At 39.4% G+C, this 26153-nt stretch overlaps 1 protein-coding gene across 1 annotated transcript in view; it reads right to left on the bottom strand.

The window, feature by feature from the left end:
* The window catches only part of CPED1 (cadherin-like and PC-esterase domain containing 1), a 147778-nt gene that overhangs the window by 73009 nt on the left and 48616 nt on the right, over nt 1–26153 (bottom strand). The window contains 11 exon segments of the mRNA XM_009883673.1: nt 1176–1362; nt 3230–3274; nt 3607–3674; nt 4292–4372; nt 6139–6308; nt 7210–7314; nt 8306–8473; nt 10114–10186; nt 11616–11758; nt 24323–24491; nt 25983–26139. Coding sequence (XP_009881975.1) covers nt 1176–1362; nt 3230–3274; nt 3607–3674; nt 4292–4372; nt 6139–6308; nt 7210–7314; nt 8306–8473; nt 10114–10186; nt 11616–11758; nt 24323–24491; nt 25983–26139 — 1366 coding nt within the window.

The raw sequence follows: 26153 nt of genomic DNA on the forward strand, positions 1-26153 counted from the left end.
GAATGGCTGGAAAGCTGACCGGTAGAAGAGGACCTGGGGATACAGGTTGACAGCCGGCTGAATATGTGTGCCAATAGTGTCCTGGCTTTTATCAGAAATAGTGTGGCCAGCAGGACTAGGGAAGTGATTGTCCCCCTGTGCTTGGCACTGGTGAGGCCACACCTCAAATACTGTGTCCAGTTTTAGGCCTCTCACAACAAGAAAGGCACTGAAGTGCTGGAGCATGTTCAGAGAAGGGCAACAAAGCTGGTGAGGGGTGTGGAGAACAAGTCTTACAAGGAGCAGCTGATGGAACTGGGGTTGTTCAGCCTGGAGAAAAGGAGGCTGAGGAGAGACCTCATTGCTCTCTACAACTACCCAAAAGGAGGTTGTAGCAAGGTGGGGGTCCCTCTTCTCCCAAGTAACAAGTGATAGAAATGGCCTCAAGTTGTGCCAGGGGAGGTTTAGATTGGATATTAGGAAAAATTTATCTACCAAAAGGTTTGTGAAGCATTGGAGCAAGCTTCCCAGGGAAGTGATTGAGTCACCATCCCTGGAGGTACTTAAAAGACATGGTACTTGGGGACATGGTTTATTGGTGGACTTGGCAGTGCTAGGGTAATGGTTGGACTCAATGTTCTTAAGGGTCTTTTTCAACCTAAGTGATTCTATGACTCTATGACAATCTCTTATAATTCTGATGAAAATGGATCATTCTGAATTAATGAACTGGAACTTATTTCTTCTTTTCATCCCAGCTGCCCTACTCGGACCCACATAAGCAGAATGCTGGCTGAGGGACCAAGCCCAGGGGGCAGGAGCTTAGGCCACACTGCAAAATCAAGGCTTGGATGTGAAAGCTCAAATTCTTTGCTGTCTGCTGTGTGCAGTGCAATGATGGTCTGTTCCCACCCAGCTTTGATACTGTTAGTGACTGGAGAAGCTGGGGGAGATGCTAGCAACTGTGCACTGCATAAAGCTAGGATTAATTATAGCTTGAGAACATATTACCATTGTCTTCAGGGCATTGACAAATAAATACAAATTGCTAAGTGTTGAACTTCCTCTAACTTTCCTGTGAGTAAACTATAGGCATTCTTTGCTTTTGGAAACACAAAGAAAATCTAAAATATTCTAACATATTTCCAAAGTTAAGGACACTTTTAGTTTTTATACTCATATTTTGTCGCTCATACCTTGGTCCTTTCTTGTCGTCAAGGTGTACTTGGCATTGACAGTTAGAGGGTTCTGCTCCTATCTTCACTGTCACCATGTCGAATGGGACTTCTGCATAGTATTCTTTGATCTTTGGGTTAAACTGAGGATTCAAGTCCAGCTGTGGACTGGTGAAGATCTGCCTGATATGAGATAGGGTATCTTTATCTGTTCCAAGAAGGCATCAAAGAAAGAACTGTGAAATGTATGAACATTTTTAAGTAACATGCAACTTCTGGCAGATTGATAACATGTACAGTGGCAAGATTTTTAATGCCTGATCACTCTGTGACTGATAATCCCACTGCAAGGTCTTAATGGACTTTGTATTAGCACTTGAGAGAAATTTTTAGACCCTAGAGGGATTTTAATCATTCAGTGCCCAATGACTCTAGTCTGAGTAAGCCTTTGAAAATGCAAGGATTAGGTCTGGGAGATCCGTCTCCAGTTGGTTAACTGAAACTTAAAGAAGAGTTAGGCAAAAATTCATAACCTACTTAGGTACCAGCCTGTGTACAGGGTTTATGTACATGTGTAATTGCCAATAAAAATTCAAATAAGTTAGACATATTCTTACTGTTAATAAGAACAAGTCACATGTAGGTATCTAGACCCACGGGGTCATTTGCAGTACAGCTGGAAGAATGTTTTATTAAAATTCCTAAATCAACAAACTCCAGCTACTTCCCTGTGTATGAAATCTCCACAATCAAATCCTATTTGCTCAAATGTATCCTTCATTTTGTAGTGGTTGCCAAATGACTCATGAGAATAATTATTTGCTGGCAACCCACTTATGACAAATATTTTAATCCAACCTATTTGATTCAGATTTACAGTATAATTACACATTCAAGACTTGCTTTCCACATATATTTTCTATCATGTGTTTAAAACGGGGTACTTCAGAAAATACTCCAGCCAGGAAACTCTTACTATAATATCTGAAAAATCTTGTGGCTTAAAACAAGGCTTAAAAGGATCGTAAAGGACGCAAGCAGTTCTATGTGGGCCTTTTCTACCTCAAAATACCTGCCTTGAGAAACAAAACGGGGCAATTCAGCGCTCTTTTGCATGCACTAGAATGTAAAGGAAGTTATTCCAGTGGAAGAGCAGAATTTGGGCTAGGCTTATAGGGGAATAGAGGCTTATAAGTACACACAGAAGGTATTTTAAAAAATCCTACAGACGAGTATAAACAGTTCTCCAGATCCTGTATGCCTTACCTAGAAAGCTTATCTCACTACTAGCTTAAAAATTAGGAGGAATTTTCAAAATAAAATTAGTTGAGGTATTTTCAAAATAAAATATCATGCAGTCAGAATGGTGACGCCAGTCAGCCAGCCCAGGAGCATTTCTGGCCTCTAACTGACATGGAGGAGTTCCTGGAGGCACCATGAGATCAATAACAGAGAGGAAACGAGGCTCAATAGGTAGAAAAGCCCTTCTGCCACAGAGCAGTTGTTTAATATTTATAAAGCGACCCCTCAGATAATCTGTCAATGAGGAAGGCAGCAGAAAGCAGTGCCCCCACCAAAGACAAATATACTTTAAATCTTTACATATCTTTAAATATACTTTAAATATTCCTACAAGCAGATATTTTAGAAAAAACTCTTAATCTCTTAAGCAGCTCTTTAAAACTCCACCATTGAGCTGAAGACTGGCCTTATACAAGGATGATTAAACTCCATAAAAGTTTAAAGGTTATTCCACAAGAACAAATGTATGCTAAAGTTCTTGGAAACAAGGGGCAAAAGTCTATTGAAGTGTCGCAAGGGATCAATGAATGCTGTAATACTCACATTAATATGCACGCATAGCAATGTTTAACTTTGTGCTTGAGGCTTATTGAACAAAATAGCCCAATTATTGAATGATTCATAAACATTCTTGCTACTTAAGTATCCAATTTTTTTAACATAACATCCCGCAGGCACTCCGTTCACTGCATGGTTATGCAGAAAAATGCAAGAAATTTGTTCATGTAACCACTCTTCTTCCCCCTTAGTGATCTAGAAAGACCTTGACTTACCATAACTGCATTGTCTTTCTTTAGTCTTACTGGAATAATTCAATGCTGAAAGATAAACAGAAACAATTAATAATTCTCTGCTCTAAGCCTGATTCACAATGCTATAGGAGAAGTAACTCTCACTGTGTTAATTATAAAAAATGCATTGTACTTTTATTCTTTTCAGTGTGAGATCTTTGCTTTAGACTCATGAACACTGCTCATGGGCTCAGCAGAACAACTTACACAGATAAGGAAGAAATTGGTCTTTTATATGTAGCAAGCCAAGACCTTCCAGCTGGAATGCGAAACAATGTAATCTAAATCATACATGTTATCAGAAGTAGTACAAATAGGAAAAACATACCGTATATAAAGACCTTACTCTGATCCCTTACCTTCATGATTCTTCCTGAAGTTAGAAGGAACATTCTGCTTAGGACTTGCATTTTCTTGAAAAGAAGTCCTGTCAATTCAATAGCAGATATATTTCTACATGAACGGCAGGAAGAGAAACCATGGAACATTTCACAAAAATTTCTATACAGCAACCCAGGGCACATGGTATTTTAGTATTCTGCATGGAAAGATGAACCTTCTGGATTCATGTTCCCAGCATTAGCAATATTACCTGAATGAACGTGACAGAAAACACACATTCCATAATAAATGGTAGCATAAAACATAAAAAAGAAAACCAGAAATAAATTTCAAAACATAGTTGAATTGCTGGGAAAAGGAAACACTTTTCCAATGTATCAGTTTATTTCATAAAAGTATTTGCAACTTTATTGACCTGCTTAGGCTTTTGTCTTATGCAAATACAGAAGGGTTAGCTTTTCTCACTAATCTGATCCTCCCATGCTAATCTGCTGTCTGGACACAGCCGAATATATTTGCCACTGTACCTCATAGCCCCTATTCTCAAAGACAGTAATGATGTACCTCTTAGTCATATCACAAAATGAAACTGCATAGAGTTCAAAAACAGTGCACAGATAATGCAGAAAATGGATTTCGGCGCACGTTAGATAGTACCACTCCATCACTTTCAAAGAACTTTGTCAGATGTTGTACCAATACATCTGAGATGGTCATTCTCTCCTAGGCTGTAACCATTTTATTATAGTTTGGGATGAGGTTCTAGAGTTCTTCTTGCTTCTCCTGTGGAAGGAATTCAGAGTTCACTAATACCTTTTAAGGTTTCAGTTCTAGTCATGTAGATGAAATGGGTTAAGACCAGGAAACTTCTTTAAATCCTGTCTCCATCCTATGGATTCATGATCAGTGAACAGAATTAACTGTACAAGACTTAAGTCAGAAGTCATTATTTTTCCCATAAGCATCTTGTTCAGTTGTACTGCATACCTGAGTTATTTGGGGAGTAAGCTCTGCTACGCTCTTTCTTCCTTGCAATTAAGTATAATTACATGCATATCTGACACATGCATCACCATCATCGATTTAGCAATGTCAAAACACATGTTTTTTAAAACAGTGAATGAACAGATTGGTGTTATTAACTTAGCCATTGCAGAAAAATACAGTGCAAAGAAGCAGACTGGCCTATGCCCTGGAGAAAGGTCATGGTACTTCTACATATTTATACACATACAATAATGTTCAGCTTGAAGAAAAAAAAGAGGCTAAGGGGCTTGCTCAAAGTGAGTGAGTGGCACAGCTTAGATTAGAATAGAAAGCTTCTAAAGGTTGGTATGCTTTGATATGCAAACCTAAATATTTTGGCAAAAGGGCAAGGGCTTACACATGAATGCAAGCAGCTGCATCTCTGAGTTACATTTCATGGAGTGGCTGCAGGAACAACAATAACACTTAGCGCATTTGTGGAACTGTGTATTTTCAAAACACTAACAGTTACCTAGCATGGTGGTAAAGTATAAGCTGCACTTTATAGCTAACCAAACAAAGATACAGATGACTATTGACTTGCTGAAAGCCACACCCAATTCAAGGAGGAACAAAATTAACACCCTATATAGTCACTCCGAGCATTCTCCGAGCAAAACGTACAAAATGTCATTCACGCATTTAACTTGAGACTCAGTGGAATGGAGAACACACATTGTCTGATGTGCCTCTGTTCCCAAGCCTTTCTTTGCAGAATCATATATGCCTGTATTCTGTAAAGAAGTATGGCATACTTGCGTATGAAATGTCATTAGCCAAGAGATAATGAAGACGGAAAGCATGTTTTTACATATTTTATACTAAACACAGAGTATACCACAACTTTTCTCCTTCCCTCCATTCCTTCATTCCTCCCTCCCTCTGTCCCTCCTTTCCTTCCTTTCTCCCTCCTTCATTATGAAAGTTAAAATTTCTGGCCAGAAGCTCAATGGATCTAACCTTGTCACTACAATATTTTCCCAGCTTTTCAAAAAGACTTAAAATGAGGTTCTCAGAGTATTATGCTCTTTGACCTGTCTCTTGTTGGATAGAAAATTTAGAGCCACTCAAAATTATTAGTTCCTTTTGGAAAAATCTTCACCTGAAATTTTATAGTTTTTTTAGAGTTTTGCTTTTAATTGGTGAATAAATTAAAAGACAGTCTTAACCCTGGTAAGCACTCCTAATTTTGAGTTTACAGTTGTTCAGAAACAACCTACCTAATTTACTTCATATTTATTAGGAAAAAAATTACTGTAGCTCCAATTAATTTTTTAAGCCAGAGTCCTCTGCATCAGGAAGAGAAGCAAAGTGACAAAACTGTCCTCTGTAGAAACCTACCTACCTGTCTAATGGCAGAATGGCTGACAGTGCCCCATGATGAGATGATGGACCTTCATCTCAAGTGTTATAAGTCCACCTACATCTACTGAAGGATTAAGTTTTATGATCCTCACTGGAGCTCCTGCAATTAATATAATTTGAGAAACTACCCTCAACATATCATATAATAGCTATCTTACCATTCTGAAAGATTTGTATGTGCCTCTTTAGTCATGAACTGGAATTGTTCAAGTAAACTGGAAAGCAACCAATGTGACGTCAGGACTGAACCAAGCCGCCTCATCGGATCTACCATGTGATAAAGGTCATGCAGTAAAGTCTGAATCTCGGGTGCAGCAGAAGGGAAAAGCTGAGAAGAGAGACACTGATTAGAGACTACACATTATAACATTTGTAAAACGCAAAGAAGTGAGAAATGATCAGAAGACAGTGTATATGGCATACAGATGGATATATATTAATGCTCTTTCCCACATGTGTATAAAATGACTTCCTTGCCCAGCCTTGCACATCAGGATTCCTAGTACTGACATGGAAGGCTAACTCCCTTGCCTCTGATTTGACTTCCAGATCTATTCAACTCAATCCCTCTTCAAAAAGCCTCATCAGTCTCCAACCCTCATACTCATCCACGAGGTCTAGAAGAAATCCCGATATCATGCAGACTGTCTGAAAAACAGATCCAGTTGCAGATCTTTTTTCTCATAATTTCCCTCATTAACTTCCATGCCTATTCAGAGACACTGACTGTTATTCCTCCATCTCTATTCTTCTCCAAAAATGAACTCACCTGAAGTGTGAAGAAGACATATTACATATTCCACCTGCAATTTTTGCCACTTTGTCATCTATACCTATTCTCTGGTTGTGATCTGAGTGTTGTACTGTCTCCAGTTCTTCCATTCACACCTGTTTTGCTTCATTATCATTCTATTTTCTTACTAATTCATTAGTCATTTATATAATTTTCCTCCTTTTCCTTTCATTTTATTTTCTGGTCTTTGTTTCTGCTTTAGCTGTCCTTTTCAATGAATTCTCAACTCAAATTATCTGTTTTATTTCTTTATCTCTTTTAATTTAAGTTCAAAAAATCCTTCAAAACAAAATCAGCATAACCTCTGCCTCCCTGCTTCCCTGTCCTTCCAGCCTAATACATGTGCCAGAGACAGAAAAGAATGGTAACAAAGGAGAAATGTTAAGAGATTTACAGAAAATATGTATCCGATACAACAAAACCCTGTTAATTTTACCAGCTCAAATTGTCCAAGACTCTTCAGCTCCTTTATGAAAGTAATCATTGCATTTATCTCTTCTAAAGACAAACATTGCTCATCTTCTCTGTGGTAAGTTCCATCCTGTGAAGGAAAGGGCAGCATATTCTGGTGAAATCACATGGAAAGCAACGTGCTTTCATTAGACCCCAATCCCTTTGGTGATCAAAGGAACAAGTTACAACAGCTCTCAACGTGCCCTAACCTCATCCAAAGTCATGCCAAGCCAGCTCCTCGATAGCTCTTCCCATTTCCCAGTCCAGAATAAAGTAGACTGTGCATTAGCTTTGTGTAGAAAAGTAACCATGGGGAGAGACTGCATAAAACATAGATAATGACGTGGATGGTTTGAAATGAGGCCTGGTCTCCTACAGAACACAGACGTAGGTAATCGTATTGTACGTGTGCATATGTCTACAGCTTCCTGCTTTATCCTGTCATAAATTTAGAACCCATGACTCTGTTTTAATCACACCTATCTGAGAGGCAGAAGTCACGTGGATAATTTAGTCCCTGTAAGTCTTGCAAGCAGGGGGCTCCTCAGAAACGCACCCTGAAAAGCACCAGGACTGAGAGAAATACTGCTACAGGAGACCCCAGCTTGTCAGAAATAGTTTTCACTAGTGATGCAAACTTTATGCAGATCCTATAAATGTAAAAAATTTTAACTGGATCTTGCATTCAGAATAAGACACAAAGTTGTAGGAAACAAAATTTAATTCTGATGCTCATGAATCTACTTCTCTGAGTTAATCAATTTTAGGTTTATGAAAACACACAAGCCTTTATATTAAAAAAGACCATTTAAAAAAATGGTGGGGAAATTACTTTGTTGAAGTTTAAAGATATATCTTTAAAGTACTGTACTTTGGGGAATGACAAAATTTGAGAGTGGTATTTTTATAAAATAAATTCAATTGTTCAATATAATTACAGTTTTATTCCCAGAACTGACAGGTTTTATTAAATAAATCCTTGATTCTATAAGTTGGCACCAACAATTTCAGAAAGACATACAATTTAAAATGAAATATTTTCAAATAGTTAATAATATGAAAAAGGTGGAATGAACTACCTTCCTTACCGCCGATCCATATATTTTTTGTAATGCTTCTATGACACTGGATGTTGAGGATTCATTAGATAAGAGAAATTTAAAAGTATCTTCAAAAAGAAATTCTTTGAAAGTTTGGTCCTGAATATTTGATTCATCATCATCTTGAAAGTCAAAGTTTTCATGCACCTTTTGGAAAACAATGTAAGGATTTATAGTTTGAATATCAAGTCCAGTCTTCTCATAACCATATATACCAAACTGGAACTATTTCTAAAACAAAAATTGTGGTAAAACTAATAAAACAGACAGGATTATAATATAACAAATGCTGTACCACATTTTCTGTCAGAACTACACACCACAATGTTTGCTGACCTCCAGTGGACAGAGTACAATATTGCATTTTCATGTGAGAGCTTTTTTCCCATGCATTTGATTTGAAATTTGATTAAAAAAATAGTACATCAGCTTATATGTTAACATAACTTTTGCAAAACTCAGGTATTTAGGAGTTACTTCAAATGAAAGTTTTACAATATATAAACACAATGAATAAAGTCAGGTTTATAAAATATGAATAAATTAGTATTTTAGCATAAACACAGGTATAACTTCAAGCTGCATGGGGCATGTGCATATGATGGTTTCCAAGGGATACTATTCAAAGTCCAATGTCATAGTAATTATCAACTGTTATTTTTTAGAGTAATTTGTATTTTCATAACAAACTATTAAACCCTACTGATTTTAGGCACATTCACGGATTATGGCTGATGGTTGAGACTACTACACAGACAGGTAAACATTATGTTTAGTTTTTTAAGGAACTCCTGGGAGAATTTTTTTACAGCCTAGTATACAATTGTTAAATTGTTATGACATGTCACATTTCTCATACTAGCTAAACAAGTCTTGTCAGACTAATTACGGATATTGTCTTAATGGATTTTTTAAATTATGCAAACTTTCTTTCATATGTCCATTTTTCCTTTGTGTTTCAAGGATCTTTTTTTTTTTTTTTTTTTTGTGAAGCATGGAGAAGTTGACTGCACTGATGGTACTAGAAATGTGAACAGATTTTAACTGAGGATGAATTTTAGAAATGTTCTCCTGTAATTTCCCAGGATATATTTCCTAGGGTTTTGTTGGGTTTTTTTTTGCCTTTTGTTTGTCATAAATATGAACAAAAATCTTATATACCTAGGTATATACATATTCATATGTGTGTATAGGGGTAATGAGAAGCAGCTTGAAAGCAGTACAACTTTTGTTTTCTGACCAGGCTGTTCTGAGGCAGGAGTGGTACAAAACTGACACAGGGAGTTTATGCCACAGGTCACGTTTCTCTGGTTTTGAGGGACTTGAGGACCATCCAGGAAGAAAGCAGCTCAATGGAGGTCAAAGCAGGTCATGAACTGAAGAGGTACAATACAATTCATGGAGAAGATTAATTTGTACTAAAACCAGTTGTGGTATTTTAACTTTCTCCCTTCATCTTTGTTCTGGTACAGTTAATACCTAACTCTACTTTCATGCAATGCTTCCTATGGATTTTGTTTTGCTGATATTCAGTTGGGGTTATAGTCCTTTGATGCTAAAACTAGAAGGTTTGCACTCTTCAATGGTGTGGTGAATTTCATCACAGCAACTCTGTCCCTTAAAAACTGGCTTCTTCCACAACCACTCTTCACTTTTACACAAAATTGATATTAAAATATTTTTACATTTTTAAGAAATTTGAGGGTACCTATCAAAGATGGTTCCCTGCTGTGTTCTTTTTGGTGTAAATTTTTTGGGTCAAGCAATAGTTCATGTAATTTTCTCACCTCAAGAACTACTGGGTATACAGATGTGCCGAATCCAATGTCAAAGGTCAGCATTTGAAAACATTGGCTGCATCTGAAATATAACAGGAATCAAATTCAGTGACGTTAGGTACTGTTCTGAAATATAGAATTATAGGATCATCTAGGTTGGAAAAGACCTTTAAGATCATCGAGTACAACCATAAACCTAACACTGCCAAATCCACTGCTAAACCAGGTCCCTAAGTGGCACTTCTATACATCTTTTAAATACCCTGTATATACTACAATGAGATACAGGCATTTCCACACACAAGGACATATAAAGATAGGTCAAGAGACAGCACGAGACACAGACTAAATAACATTTCTAATAAAAGCCAGTAGCATTAAACATAGATGGAGTCAGATTGTGAGCTGATGAAAACAGTGCTATATTAAAGTGTATTTACATGGTTGACTTTCAAACCGGTGAGGGAGGTGAACTACGCTGGAGGAGGTAATGCCTTTTGATGAGAATGAGGTCCTGCCAAAGTCTTGAAGACATTTGGATGGCAGCAGATGGCAGAACTCTGTGGGCTCATTGAAGCCAAAGAGTTGTGCCGCAGCTATAGGGATGTTTGAAGGCATGGGCCAGGAGCTCTAAGCAAATCTTCGGTTACACAAGCAAGAGATATCCATCACATTGGTAACAAAATGTTAGAGTTTGGACCTCTGTTAAAATAGCTCCATCCCTGTTACAGTCCTCCCCTCCTCACTACCCTCTCCACTCACAATGTAATCTTTTTCCCCAACATGCCTAAATCAAATAATGAGCTTTATATTACTGCTACTAAAACACCTGGGTTCTCAAAGACCTTTATAAAACATATAAACATAATAAATAGTAACAGATTTAGTATTTATCATAAAAATGTCAGGGATGTGACATAACATATATGGAACAAATATTAATTTTAATTAATAAAAATATTACATAATAAAGGTTGATTTATGTGTAAGGACTGCAACACTTGAATAGAAGTGATTACAATGATTTAACACCCACAGAAATGTGACTGTTGCTGCCTAGGTATATTTCACAAGGTACACTTCATAAAGCAGTCTACAGTGTCTCTTGCTCAGATTACCTGCCTCAGCCAGCTCTGAACCATCTGGGCTACTCTAACATTAAATATTTGACATATGACAGAAGGCTCACTGAAGGGAAATATAGCTTTATATATGTTAGGACCAGCCCAGTTGTGAGTGATTTCTGTTCATTTGTGCTGCCTGAAACACTTCATCAGGACACAGCATCTGGTCCTAAGTATTCATCATAACCTTTTCACAAACTAGAAACACTGTGGTTTTGGAAGAGTTTTACTCCCTAAATGCAGCACGTCCTCACTTTATAAGGAAGTATGAAATAGAGGTTTGGGTTTTTTTATTATTTTAGGAGTCATGTATCCTCTACAATTTTAATTCTGTTTTAAGGAGCTATCTTAACAAGAGCACAGCAATGATCACTGCAAGTCACTTACTGATTGAAAGAATTTGGTCCTGAGGCAGATGATTCACTGAAGACCTCAGTTATAAGTAGAAGTTTGCTTATAGCTTCCTTCATGTTGTTGAAGGCTTGTTGGGGAGAACTGCTTTTGAAGAATATCTCAAAAAACCTTTGCAGCTGTGAAAGAGAAGACATGTATTTTTGAACATTTACAGCAAATCAGTGCTTAAATTAAAAAGCTGGTAGAAGTAAAAATTGCCTTAGAATGCCAATTTTAGTTCTTATTCATTCGCATGGTAAAGTGGCATGGAAAGCTCCACGCAGCATACTAGTAGAGATTGACTTTTTGTTTACAAATAAATATATCAGAAACAAACTCTGTATTAATGGTTTTTAAAAATACTGCTCACAGTCTAAGCTTACTTTGATAAAACCTTTTGCTGTCAAGTGGTTCTAGGCAATGGAAACCACAAACACTTATTTCTTCAGCAGTAGGCAATAGCACACTCAAAGTAAAAGCCTTTTCTCTTGTTAAAGTACTGTGCCAAGGGCTATTCCACTTGACTGTGACTAAGAATCCTTACCCCAGGTTAACAAGCTTTAAATAGAATATAGAAGAAAGATGTCGAAACAATGATCAGGCACCCCAGCCTGTGTTTTGACTGAACTCTTGCACATCCTGGGGTTTTCAGACTGGTGAATCCTCTCAGTGACATATTGACTGGCCTGCACAACAGTGTCCTCAGCTGCTTTCATCACTCTTGCGAATTCACCCATTTCATCACTTCAGATCGAGACTCCGGGAAACAACTGGACCAACACAGAACCCCAGTGAAAAATGGGGCACAGGCAGATTTTGTTGCATCAGAGTCCTCTGTGTGAAGAAAGGGGCTGCCTTTGAACCATATTTCCATTAGAGTTATGACACGGCACAGAACCCAATTAATATGTGAACAATGTAAAACTACTAGATAATTTAGTAGTACTATATTGCCAAACAGGTACATTTAGATAGTAAAAAAGTACTATCTTCAGAGATAAAGCACATAAAGTACACATAGAACAAGTTTTGTATTGATATTCAGATAAAAAATTCTGATTTCCAGAGATTTCTCTACTAAATTGACTTAGAAATGCCATTGTATATTTTATGTTATCACTTACTTATACGTGTCCCACTGGGGTAACATGATGGAAGCATGCAGGCTTCTGTAGACAACCCCCCTGTGGTTGGCATCTCTCTAGCTGCCTTTGACTACTACAGTCATGAACAAGTACCCACAGCAGATGGGTTAACCAAGCCTGGCCTTTAGCAGAAGTCCATAACAAGGTTTAATGTGATATTTTGGCTCTAAAGCATGATCACAGAATCGCAGAGCTACAGAATTGTTGAAGTCAGAAGGGACCTCTGGAGGTCATCTTGTCCAATGGCCTTGCTCAAGCAGGGTCATCTGCAGCTAGTTGCCCAGGACTGTGTCCAGACAGCTTTCAAATACCTCCAAGGATAAAGACACCACAACGTCTCTGTGCAACTTGTACCGGTGCTGAGTCACCCTCAAAGTAAAAGTGTTTCCTGATCTTCAAAAGAAACCTGCCGTGTTTCAGTTTGTGCCCATGGCCTCTTGTCCTGTCACTGGGCACCACTGAAAAGAGCCTGACTTTGTCTTCTTTACAGCCTCACTTCAGGTATTCATACACACTGATGAGATCCCCCTGAGAAGCTTCTCCAAGCTAAAAAGTCCCAGTTCTCTCAGCCTTTCCTCATATAAGAAATGCTCCAGTCCTTTAATCATCTTAGTGGCCCTGCACTGTACTCTCTTCATATCTCCCTTGCACTGGAGAGTCCAGAGCTTGATGCAGTACTCCAGCTGTGCCACACGGGCAGACCACTGACTGATGGTCAACTTGGTGTCCACCAGGACTCCTAGGTCCTTTTCTGCAAAGCTGCTTTCCAGCTGGTTGGCCTCCAGCATTTACTGGTGCCTGGGATTGTTCCTTACCAGGTACAGGACTTTGCACTCCCCCTTGTTGAACTTCGTCAGTTTCCTGTCAGCCCATTTCTCCAGCCTCTAGAGGTCCCTCTGGATGGCAGCATGACCCTCTGGTGTATCATCTACTCCTCCTAGTTTTGTGTCATGAGTGGGTACACTCTATCCCGCCATCCAGACCCTTATCAAAGATGTTGAACAAGAACGGACCTAGTAGGGATCCCTGGGGTACACCACTAGTTACCGGTGATGTGTTATGATGTATTCACTGTGCTGACACCAGATCTTACAACATACTTCTGTGCACTCTAGTCCACAAAAATTTCTAGGCGTTGTTGGAGCCTCCCCATGTGAGCGTGAATACTGCCAAGCACACTGGTCTGCACTGACATAGACAAATGGTCGCCAGTTTCTTCAGGCAGCATATTGCAGTTAAATGTAACAAGCACTTTCCATTTTCCTTTTCAAAAAATACTGTAGCATTGCCTACAGCCAGCCACGAGAAATAATCAAGTATGCAGCTAACACTGATCCTCCTTTGCTCTCTTCAGTTCCAGTAACTCCATTCTGTTGTGCTGGTAAATAACTGGTGGGTAGAAAGTTGGTCTGCCTGTCTTCCTGCTCTTACCACCTCTGTTTTTAGTCTAACAAGTGGTTCCCTTCCCAGGATTTTCTGACTAAAATAATTGTCCCCCATGTACAGATCTGGGCTGAAGGTTTGCAGGGCCTGGGACTTTTTATCCTCTTTCTGATAAAGCTATTTGAAATGCCAGTAGGAAAAAAATGACAACAGTATATATGACTAAAGTTATAAAATTAAACCCTGACTGCCGGGAAACTGCAAAGTGAAGGTTGCACATACAGCCTCAACTCTGCCCTTTGGATGTTTGCATCATGCTGAAATCTTGAATTACATCACACTGTATTTTTATGCTGTAGAAAGTTTTCCATGTGTACAGCAATTCCACGAGTCTCTAGGGCGAAAGAGCCCCACAGCTGCTATTTAGAAACAGATTATGCAAATCCTCAGATCACACTCCATTTCATTGCCACAGAGGGCTGAGAGGGAGTCTGTGCTTCTCAAGGTATAAGATCACCAAAGCTGGGTTTCTGCCACAGAGTAGTACAAAGATAAAGAGTAAGAAGCTGCACAATTTTCAGATCAGTTCTGATTTAGTTTCACCTCTGAGTGAAATTGTCCCATTTCAGTTCTTTGTTCAGGCCAAAACCAGTTAATTAAACTGTTCCTGTGAAACAAAAAATTTAAAATGAAGACTCAGCTCACCAAGGTGGGACTACATGGTGGTTCTTCAGCTGACTTTGACCATCACTTCCAGCATCTCTGCTGTACATCAGATCCTGTATATCATTCATATTCCTGCTACACTGACTTCCACCTTTTCTCTAATCTCCTAAATCTGCAGTGGGTATTGAGGGGCTAAGTGAGAAGCTGTGTTATTTTGCTACACAGGGAACATAAGGAGTTGCAGAATTCTATAAGGAAAGATGGCATTATTGGAAGGAAAGGCAAGAGGGACAGAAAAAGCCCCATTGGCTCATTTGCTCCTTACCATAAATCAATTCCTAAGCACCTCAACGCAAAGGATACACAATGCATATATTTCTAGTATGAAATGATGAAAGACGGGTTGATTTGCCCTGTTTGCACTCAGAGCATGCTGTTGGCTATAGTAGCCAACTGTTTCCGACACAACAGGCATTAAAATAAAACTGGCTTCTCCAAGGTACTGCGTTCTAGTTACAGCCCTCCTTAGCCAGACTAGAAAAGAAACATTGCTCAACAGGTTCTCATTAGGGGATATCAGGTTTTAGGACAATGTTTATTCTAAGCCAATGACTGAAAATAAATATTTAGTCAGGCTGGTTCGGGACCAACCGAGACAAGAAACCAACACTTCAGGTTAAATTCCAACTCATTAAAAAATCCTATTTAAACAAGTTCAGGTTAGGTTTGACTCCTCCAGATTCTACAGGATTCTCAGCAACCAAAAGGGAAAATCTAAACTGTACAGATTAGGGGTGATAAAGTGTGAAAACCTGCAACAACCCCAGGTTCTTCTGAGTGTGCCCAACAAAGATACAGAAGTCACTGAGATGAAGGTTTCTTCAGATGATCACCACTGATGCTGATTCTCTCACCTTAAGAGGAAACAGACTACCTGTCCAACAAGATTAAATCTCATTACTGACTGAAAATGATTAAAAGCAGCATTGAGTAGTAAAAAGAGGATAGAATGGGAAAAACTGGTGGCAATCACAGGAATTTAGTCTGGGAGGAAGCTGACCTCTGGCTGGCAAAGTTTTAAGCAGAGGAATAGGGATTAAATTTTAGTAGACTATAAACTTAATGCAGACATGCACATATATTTTGTACAATGACACCGGTGTATACAGAATTGCAAGACTTCTCAGGAGCTTGAAGATGTTCATCCACATGCTGGATGCGTATAGTTGGAGGCATGTTCCACATATTTCTGTAATGCCTTACAGAAGTGTGTAAATGCAGTCAAATTACATGGATTAAGCACACATTTTCTGTAAAGGCAGAATGAACTACAAAAATTCTTAATTTTAACTCATTGACCTTTCACTAACTGATAACTACTTTTGCTTTAGGATAAACCACTGGGAAAAAAAAGATTTGGCTAACTCAATATTAATTTTACACTTTTTCTCTACCCACTTTGACATCCACCTTTTCAAATCTGCAGTCATTAAAATAAGGTTTACGATCTCAGTGACATGGATCCCTTTGACTCCTCAAAAATACATGGAACCATCAGTTAAAGGCCTGACACACTGAAAAAAATGCAATTTAATTGACAAAGGAATTGTGACTTGCAAGCTTCATGCACAGAGTCATGGGGAGTCAAGGAGAGTGGAAGAGTGTGGCACCCGCAGGGCTGGATGTTACGGTGACTGTAGTAATTCTCTTGAGAGGATTTTCCTCTGGCAATTTTTCTGCAAATGAATTTCTTAGGAGAGATGCTGGGGCAGTCTGGGGCAGCTAGCTGAAGGGTCAGCTGAGGCTTGCCCTGAGAAAGAGTATAAAAACGAACCGTAGCGATCTTTCTGAGGTTGCCTTCTAGCTCGGTCCTAGGACAGTCTTGCCTCCTGATGAGACAAACAAGAAAGATTTTCCTTAACTAACCTTAGGAATGGCAATAAATGCAAACTTAAAACACTTACCTTCACTGACTGCATTGATTAGCTTTCTGTTGATTGTAATAGGTGTGCAGAGGCACAGCTCACGTGAAAACAATTCGCTCAGGTGTCAAAATCTGCAGAGGAATCCCACCCTACAAGACTACATGGCTTATGTTTATGTATGAGCTGAACCTCTAGGCTCCTTTTATACCTCACTGCAGAACAAAAACGCTTGAAGAACATGATTTATGCCATCCTAAGGTAGGCACCTCAAAACAGTGACATTAATTGCAATCTAAAACTGCTCTGTTCCTCCAGTGACTCTACAGGGAATCTAAATGAGACACTGAAGACAGGTAGGAGATACACTTTGGGAGTGCTCACACAGCCCACCCACGGGCAGCAAAACCTGTGTGCCTGGAATATACAGAACTGCCTGGGAGGATGTTTGTCTCAAATTGATCATGATAAAGAGGAAGGCGATCACCAGCAAAGTTAAACAGTACCCAGGAAATTACAAAGTGACTTTTGAAACAAGGAAGGAGTCAACTTGGGAAATAATAGAAAAGCAGCATGAAAATTTGCAGGGGGCGGGGAGAGACTTTGGGGTGGAAACAGCAGCAGGCAAAACCTGGTCAGCCACCACCAGAAGTCAGCCCACTGGCATCACAGCTTCTGCCTCCACTGCAGGGAATATTAGGGTGTAAGGATGGGCACGGGTCCTATGTGGGTACATGTGAAACGGGCACACACAGAGCTGGACCCCCCACTTCTGCTGGCAGAGGTGCATGCAAGAAGGGAAGCTGCATCCTGGGAGAGTGGGGCTGTGTTTGTAGCCCACGCTGCCTGTGAGACAGGGTCTGGGTAAACACGGGTGAGTAGGTGGGTGTGACTACAGCTCCAGAGGGTATTTATAGATGGATGTTTAGAAATGTGCAATGTTTGTTAACATTTTTGAAGCCTCTGGTATCATGGTTTGCCTGTTCTGTTACTGAAATTGATAGTGAGTGTATTATTATTATTATTACTGGTTGCCAGTTAATTACGTATCATCAATTAGCCACTTCTATGCTGGTTTTGGTTGAACAATGTGAACTCATCAATTTTTTCCTGCAACAGTATTCATCTTTGGAGGTGTAGCTGAGGTCTGAACTTACTCAAGAGGCAAGGAGATAGAAGATAAGAGGCCATTGAGACTACTGAGTAATTCAGTGTAATTTTGAGGTTTATATTTTGGGAATTGGTGCATCATACTTTACAGGATTTGTATGAACAGATTTTGAAAGAACCTTGCTGATTCCTAGTTGTAGCCTTCAAAACTAGATGGCAGACAAAGTTATCAGGACCATATCTGAAAGCAAGGTTTACATCTGAGGAACTAAATCATGACCTTTGGTTTCAAGAACTTACCCTTTTTGAAGTAACAAAGGGTGTCTCCAAATTGTTCTGCTATGAATCAGAGCTGTTGCACTCTTTCTGATCAATTTGATCTGCAGGGTCTCAAAAGACTTAAGGTAATTGCCTCTCCTTGAGAATAGCTGAGGAAGTTTTCACAGGAATCAATTTAATCCATCTCTGATAACTTTCAGTATAGGCTCTGTACTCTCAGTTCACTTTTGTACATTCATTCTCCTTACTGGATCTATATTTGATGAAATCTCTTCACCAAGTCCAAACACTTTTTGGGTGTAAGTAGTTGTTCATAGATACAAAAATACTCTTTTGCACATAAACAAGAATCTTTTTGACTATACATATGGAAATATCTAAATATCTAAGATGTCTGCAAGGATACAGTCTGATTCCACACAGAATGCCAGAAAAAACATATTTTGCAATGAAGATATTTCCTATATTGCCTGCTAGCACAGGCAGACCTCTCCACTCATCACAGTATATAGAAAAAGTCATAAGACATGTAATGGGAGAAAAATGTTCCATAATCAAAACAATGGTTCCAGAATACACCACAGAGAAAATAGTGCAGTAATTTATCATAAGTTTATAGTGTTAGCTTTAGGTAGGTCTGTTTATTCCAACCTTGATTTATTGTTATGATGTGCCATTTCTCTGCAGCTCTAGCATGGCATTTGATGAAGGGAGAAACCACCGTATTATTCAGCTATTTTATACAGTAAATTTCCCACTTATGCATATTTTTTCTGTACATAAGATCTTTAAAAGAGATCTTAATTAATAGTTCAGGACAAAAAAAAAGCCCTCTTATCCCTTAACACTTTTATAACTTATTTACATGGAGGAGAAAAGACCATCTGAGAAAGGTTTCCTCTAAAGAGTCCTTGCTCTTAAGTCCAAAGACAAAAAGCCACTCACTAGCTTCAGCAACTATTAAATTAGGTCCTTTGACTGAGACTGAACTAAGAACAGTTTCCCAACCCTGCGTTGACTTCTTGGTGGAAAAGTAAAGGGGATTTACTAACAGCATTTCCCAGCTGGCTGTGAGAAGCAAAAGTGGATCAGCTTGACTAAGGGAAGCCAGAAAGCAAAAAAGGGAACAATGAGAAGAAGAATCAGGATAATGGGAGGTAGGACTAGGAAAGTTGGGAGCCACAGAGGGTCGTGTTTACAGAGCTGCCTGGATTGAACAGCCAGGGCAAGAGGATCCATGGGACCAGGACAAAAGCAGAGAGCTAAGGGCCTGGATAACAGTGTAAAGACTTGCTTATGCATAACCACATGTCATAAAGAATAATCAGTCTAGAGCTCTTAGTAGCTCAACTGGCATGTTCATAATAAGAAGAGCAGAAAAGAACTCCAGAAAGAATTTTAACGTTATTTGTGCTCTGCATGACAGATTGGCACGGACATGGAGAAGATAAAGAAGGAAGGATTACTCATTCTTTCTTTTAAGATAAGAATTAGGGATATGAAATTAAGTCATCAGGTAGAAGTTTTAAATCAAACAAATATTCTTTCTCAAGCAACACATTAATCTGTAGAGTGTCATTGCTGCAAGACATTGGGAAGACCAAAAGCATTAATGGATTAAAAAATCTAGTAGAGAATTGCATAGCAAAAAAGTCCACCGGAGCTTATTAAACATCAAGATATATATTCCACTTGCAGTTTTGTGTTTCTAACCTTGCAGGTTACCCAAAATAGCTATAGTCTGCCTAGGGACGAGTACCAGTTTATGCTTGTCCTGTTACATGCTTTCATGATGCTTTCTTGCCTGGTTGTTGCCAGAAACAGAATGTCAGACTAAGCACGTCTTTGATCTCCCCCAGTCCTGACAGACTTTCATTCTTATTTCAGTGAAAAGAGAAATGAAAGGGCTCTAGAGATACTATGAGGGCAGAAAACAGAGATGGCGTTTTTGTTATGCCCAGTCTCCCAGGAAGAGAAGTATTACAGCATTTGATTCTCTACACGGGCTACTTGCAAGAACAGTGAAATACATATGCTAAGTCCTTACAGAACCTAATGAACAGATTTAATTTTATTCCCAAATAACTCTGCAATCTAATTGATTGAGTCGACGGCAATTTTCTTTTGTATTTGCTCCTGCTAAGTGACAGGGCAAGAATATGGAATTAAAAAATAAAACAAAGGGGAAAAATTGTGAGCCTTTCCGCTGTTCTTAAGCATTTTCCTCTTTATCTGCGTGTATGTTTGCATTCTATCTCACATTAAGTATCTGTGGCTATTACTTGAAGCAGTATCAAAACTGGCCACTTGAGGGCAATACCGCAACCTAATTTTCACAGAATTCGGCTTTGAGCCAGAGCTCCACGTCATATTAAAAGATGTATTTCCTGGGTAGGTGAGGGTCCAGTTTTATTTGCATATCTAAGTATAAAAATATTTCTTTTTACTCAAGTTTCAAAATGCTTAATACACAGAGAGAGAATTTCAGCAATAGTTATAGTGACTTACACCACAGCAAGTTTAACAGCAAACTGCTTTAATAAATTATGTTTACTTCATTGCACAACTGGAAAATCGCTTAAGAGCATAGTTTCATCTGAGGGTACCGAGGCTTACGCAAGAACACCAGTCAAAGAATTCAAATCCAGGAGGCACCTGACTCTCTCTATTTTGGAAGGTGAGCCAGCGCGGGGGCTGTGGGGGGCTGTCAGCCGGGACTGACAGCAGAGAAGAGCCTTCCCAGGTGACGCAGCATGTGGCACAACTAAAGTTTAAGAAGTGCACCCCTTCGTTAAGAACTGGGACCCGGCTGGGAAAAGTTAATGTCAGGGCAAAGGAAGCACTTCACAGTGTGTTAAACCTTGAGATAATTAATAATAAATTGCTGTTTTGCACACCAGCTTCTGTAAAACAGAATATTATTCAGGGGGCAGCCTTCTGCTTAATACACATGCATAATGTCGGTTAACACAAAGGGAATTATCACATACATTGACAGAGTCCCATTCCTTAATTGGTACCATATGCAAAATAGAAAGCTTCTATTTTATTATTAATTTTTCAAAGCACAGATGGTCTAAATAAGCGGTTTCCAAATTTCCTCAAGGAAATAAGGCTATTACGCAAGTCTCGTATCAAAACATTTGTGTGGCATAAAGCCATTCTCTCCCCTGCATTTCCTGCATCTTCCCAACCCGGGCCCAGATGTCGTCACACTTTTGCCACTCCCTGACTACACACAAAATCCTCATGCCAGTGCAGGATTTAGCTTTTTTTGCTTTCTGAACTGAGATACTAAAATATGTATAATCCAGAGAAAACCTGGCAGCTGCTGAGCAAAACACACTTGAACTCTTCCTGAACTGCCATTTGGCCAATGCTTATTCAAGGAGTCATTCTGAAGCCTTGCCACTATGATTAGGGTATGTAAATCTGAGTTGTAAAAATCATTTATAATAGTTTACTAACAAAGAAGCAGGGGGGAATGCAGTATTATTTAATTCATGAAACTTCTGTTTTTTCTTTACACGGTTTCTTTTAATCATTTGATATCATCTGGTACCCCATCTCCAGTCGTCTTAAAAATGTCTCCCTTACATATATCACATTCTGGTTACTTCTAGCAACCGTAAAGAGTTGTTCTGCATAGGGGATAAAATTTTAAACTTAACATACTGTTTTTGTGATAGTAATGTTGTAACCAAGTTAACCACAATTGTGGATCCTTTTCTCATCAATAATAGTTTAATCATACTGGGATGAGAATATTTGCTGAACAGAGGCTTATATACACTGAGGAGGTCTCTAAATTATTGTGCAACATTACTGAAAGAAGCACATCTATGATGGCAATGCATCAGATTAAATTATTCTCATCTGTTCATTTTTAAAAAAAAATAATAATTCAGTCAGCTGCTCTTGGGGAAAAACACATCAAACACCAGCAAATTTTTCCAGACCAAAGTCTCCTCTGTAGGCATGTTCAGTCCCCAGTGACACCAATGGGTATTCTGTCAATCAGAACAGGTCTTAGAGATCCTTTCTGTCATTATTGACTACTGACAGGTTGGAGCTTCACAGTATAACAAACAAATTTCTATCCTTTACAACAGAGATGGCAGAAACTGAAAGCTTAGGAGCTTTCTGGAACAGGTTTCTTGGCTGGTACAAATATGGGTAGCTCCACCGGCTACTTTGGGAGAAGAAACCACTCTGCTGACACTGTACGTCCCACTGCAAACAAGCGACAGCTTCACGATGTTTCTCATGACATTTATAAGAAACTTGATATAATCTCATGCAAAAGGATATCAACAATTGAATTCAAACCTTCTCCCAAGTATTGTTTTCTGACTGATGATATCCTGTCTGATGCCTCTGCACCAAGCCCAGAAGCCTCCTTATGATTCTCCCACTAATGCTCTCCGGCCACTCCATGAATTCCCAGTGTCTCAGTTCTCCTGGAGACCCCTTGACTCCTCCCATGTTCTTTATAGGGCAATCTGTTTATGCTGAGAGACAATCTTATACACCCCACCTTCCATCATTTTGTTAATTTGCATTTCAAGCTATACATCACCACAAATGTGTTTTCTGTGGTGCCTATTTTTTGTTTATTCCCTGCCATTTTGACAAGTCTGCCTAAAGCTGTGGAAGATATAACACCACAGCAGCAGTAACCAGATTGAAACTACTGTAGATGTGTTGCTGCTTCTATCTATCATTTTTATTGCTTCTTCAGCTGCCAAAGTACTCTGTAAATGGTGGCTGGCACCCCATTCAGCAGACCTCCCTCAGTGGGAATTATTTTACAGAGCCATATCACAATTACTAATGACTACTAGTCTTTAAAGTAGTCCCTACTTCAGATGCAATAGTGATGCTGCTGGACATTGTGCTATTTCAATAAACATAAACCAAAACTGAACCCCAAGGTTTGAAAGTGAGTGACCATTAGTCTTCCTAAATGTAAATAGAGGAAAATAGATGGCAAAATGATGTATCTCCATGGGCTTCCATAGCTTCCAAGGGGGAAAAGAAAGAGAAGTAGGTTCATCTTACCTCATTTTGGCAATCTAGAATTTGGCATGTTCTCTAAGAATATCGTAGCCCATGGAAGGAAGCAGATACTTTTACCAGTAAACTCTTCTCATTCCAAAATTAGAGTCTAAATTGGGTGGGATGATTTGTTCTCTAGACATGTCTGTTTCTCCAATAACTAGAAATAGACAATGAGCTTAGACCAGGCACTTAACTGAGAGCGCTAAAATTGTAGAGAATACCAAATGGCCGGCATCCTCAAGAGTCCTGACAGTGACACCACAACACTCAGACTGCTCCAAAGCCAAGACCTGCTCCTACTCCAAGAGGGCTACATGGGCAAAGTGCACCCATCCTCAGATGGCTGCTGCCGAAGCTGATCTATGTAACCTCAAAAAATCACAGCTACTTTGTGACCTTATTCCTTCCAAAGGAAAAAGGAAAGGAGCAGTGCAGAACTGTAGTTCCTTTATGCAGAGCCGCCATGTTGCAAGTGCAGTTCCTTGCTGAAAGAACAAAGGAATGGGAAGGCATGTTTGGAAATCCAGAGAACTGCTGAGTAAACTAGATGTTGAGAGAGAGGGGTCTCCCCAGGCACTTGGAGATGTCCAGAGTTTATCCTGTTAAGGCACATGTGAAGCATCCTTCTTCGTAAAACCGAGACCACGGGAGGCCCACCTTCTCCATAGTATACTTCCTTCCCTTTATTTAGAAGTGCCCTGACCCTCTTCCATTCTGTTTTACTGCACCGAAAAAAGAAATCTAAACAAACCATTTTAAATATTTACTTTCCTTTTTTACAACGCTGTCAATAGCCGGGGAAAAAAACGTTACTTCATGACAGCACCCCCACTGCTGTGCTTTAGAGAAAACCCCAACCTGGCAACTCCTGTCAAATGTCACCAGGAAAAAAGGGCTCTGAGGCAAGCAAATCCCAGGGCCCTTTGTAACCCCCACTGCACAGGGCAACCCTTCCCTGCTTCATGAAGCCAACCCCACTCATTCTGAGAAATGAAAGCTGTACATTAGGAGAATATTCACTGTCAGCTCTGGACTGCAAATAAAGAAGGGGTAAAAGAGAGGAATGATGTTATCCGGTTTTCTGTCTCTGTACTTTGCCTGAAACATGGATAAATTAGGAAATGAAACTTTTTACCTTTACGGAAAAGTGCTTCTTCTTGGGTGGGTGCCAGACAGTGGCGGTTGAATGAATGAATGCCCGCAGAGGCGTTAAGGATGTCACAAGCACATATGCTTTGATGATGACAGAAAGGTCTTGAGCTTTAAGGATATCCTTGTGGTCTGGTGAAGCTGATACTTTATTCCTGGAAAGTAATCAAAATACATAGCATTAATGAAGTGCTTTTGCAAGTGAGGAAAACGAGTTATAAGAAAATAGTGAAGCAGTGAAATTAGTGGAAATAGGAAATTAGCCATTTTTTCCCCTGAGTTAAGCAACACAGTGGATGAAACCAAGCAGGCTGGAACAAAGCTTTCCATCAAGTATTTTTATCGCTCTCAGTATTTTTAAATCTTAATTTCCATACATACAAAGTAAGTATGTTAGGAGGGAGTTACATTTGAGAGTACATATCGGTAAATTCATTGTGGGCACGTTGTAATTGTTGCAAACCGGGGACATTCAGCATGAAGGTAAATTAAAGACATCCAAGCAGCTTAAATAACAGAACTGCATAGTCAAGGTACCCAGATTTAACACTGATTTGTAGTGAATTCAGAAAAAAACCCCAAACAACCCTATGGAAAGACTGCACTATTGTTAGCACTTTCTTCGATGTAATAAAGGGACACAAACATGTGGTACTGCATGCTTTCCCCAATGAAAGCCATAAACTATTATTCCAAACATTATGAAAGACCATGACACCTAGAAATAACCCATAATAAATCAGCTGAACATAAAAGAATTATGCAAGCTAACTTTGTCTAGGAAGTGACATGGTTCTCTAGATACTGCCCTACAGCTCCCATAGTCCACACAAAAAGAATCACCCACAGAAACAGGACAGAAAAAAACAAACCCCAGGGAAAAAATCTGTTATTTAAAAGCTCATTACTTGGGGAAGTCTGAGCTATACTTGGCCATATTCAGAAATGCAGTTATTACTCTGTCAGTTAAAATTTCTGAGTATCAATCTACCTCATAGCAAATGCAATGAGAAGATGATTATACAAATTATGGGTCTCCAAGACTGATTACCAGTAAAAGACACAGAGTTCTCCTCTCATTTCTGTGTAATCTTTGGCAATACGTGGCTTTTCCAGACCTCAATTTTGCTATCTGTTAAGGGAGTCTAATAATATCTATCTTAAAGAGACCTTTTTCTCCCCTCTGCAGAATGGTAGGTCCTCAGAGCATAAAGTTTGTGAGATACTGTAATATAGGAAACAGCACTTGGACAGCCAGTTCTCAAGTACTTCTTGTTTTTTCACTTAAGGAAGGGTCTCGGTGCAAAGGACTACATATGTGTGTCTGTGGTAGGGACAAGGCAGGGATGAGAGCAGGAAATAGCTCAGCCGCTGTGAGACCTAAACACTTAGGGCTGTTTCTGGGTCTGTATTTATCTGTCTAGGTCTTTCAATGCCCTCAACATCAAGACTTAGCTGTTCACACACAAAACGTTCAAGTTTGGCTAGCACAGAAAAAAACGCTATGCAAGTATAAGAGATGCAATACATCCAAATGCTCCACCTGCTGCCATCTCTTCTCTTGGTACATTCTGCATCCCTGACTCCCAACTAAAAGCACAAGGAAGCACCAGGAAGTTTCTGAGGGTGGGATATCATTAGCTTACAGCTGTGTGCTCGTGCTCAGCTGCCCCCAGTACCGCAGATGGGCAGCGCGTGTCTTGTCAGTGCTTTCGCCTGCCTGGGACATGTTCCTTGCGGCTCTGGCCCTTGACAGCCCGGGCTGGCCGGAGCACTCTGGGGTCACGACTGGAAGCTGCAGGTCTGAAAAAGTACCA

Source organism: Charadrius vociferus, unplaced genomic scaffold (assembly GCF_000708025.1).
Source record: "Charadrius vociferus isolate BGI_N301 unplaced genomic scaffold, ASM70802v2 scaffold43, whole genome shotgun sequence".
In the NCBI taxonomy this organism is placed as follows: Eukaryota; Metazoa; Chordata; class Aves; order Charadriiformes; family Charadriidae; genus Charadrius; species Charadrius vociferus.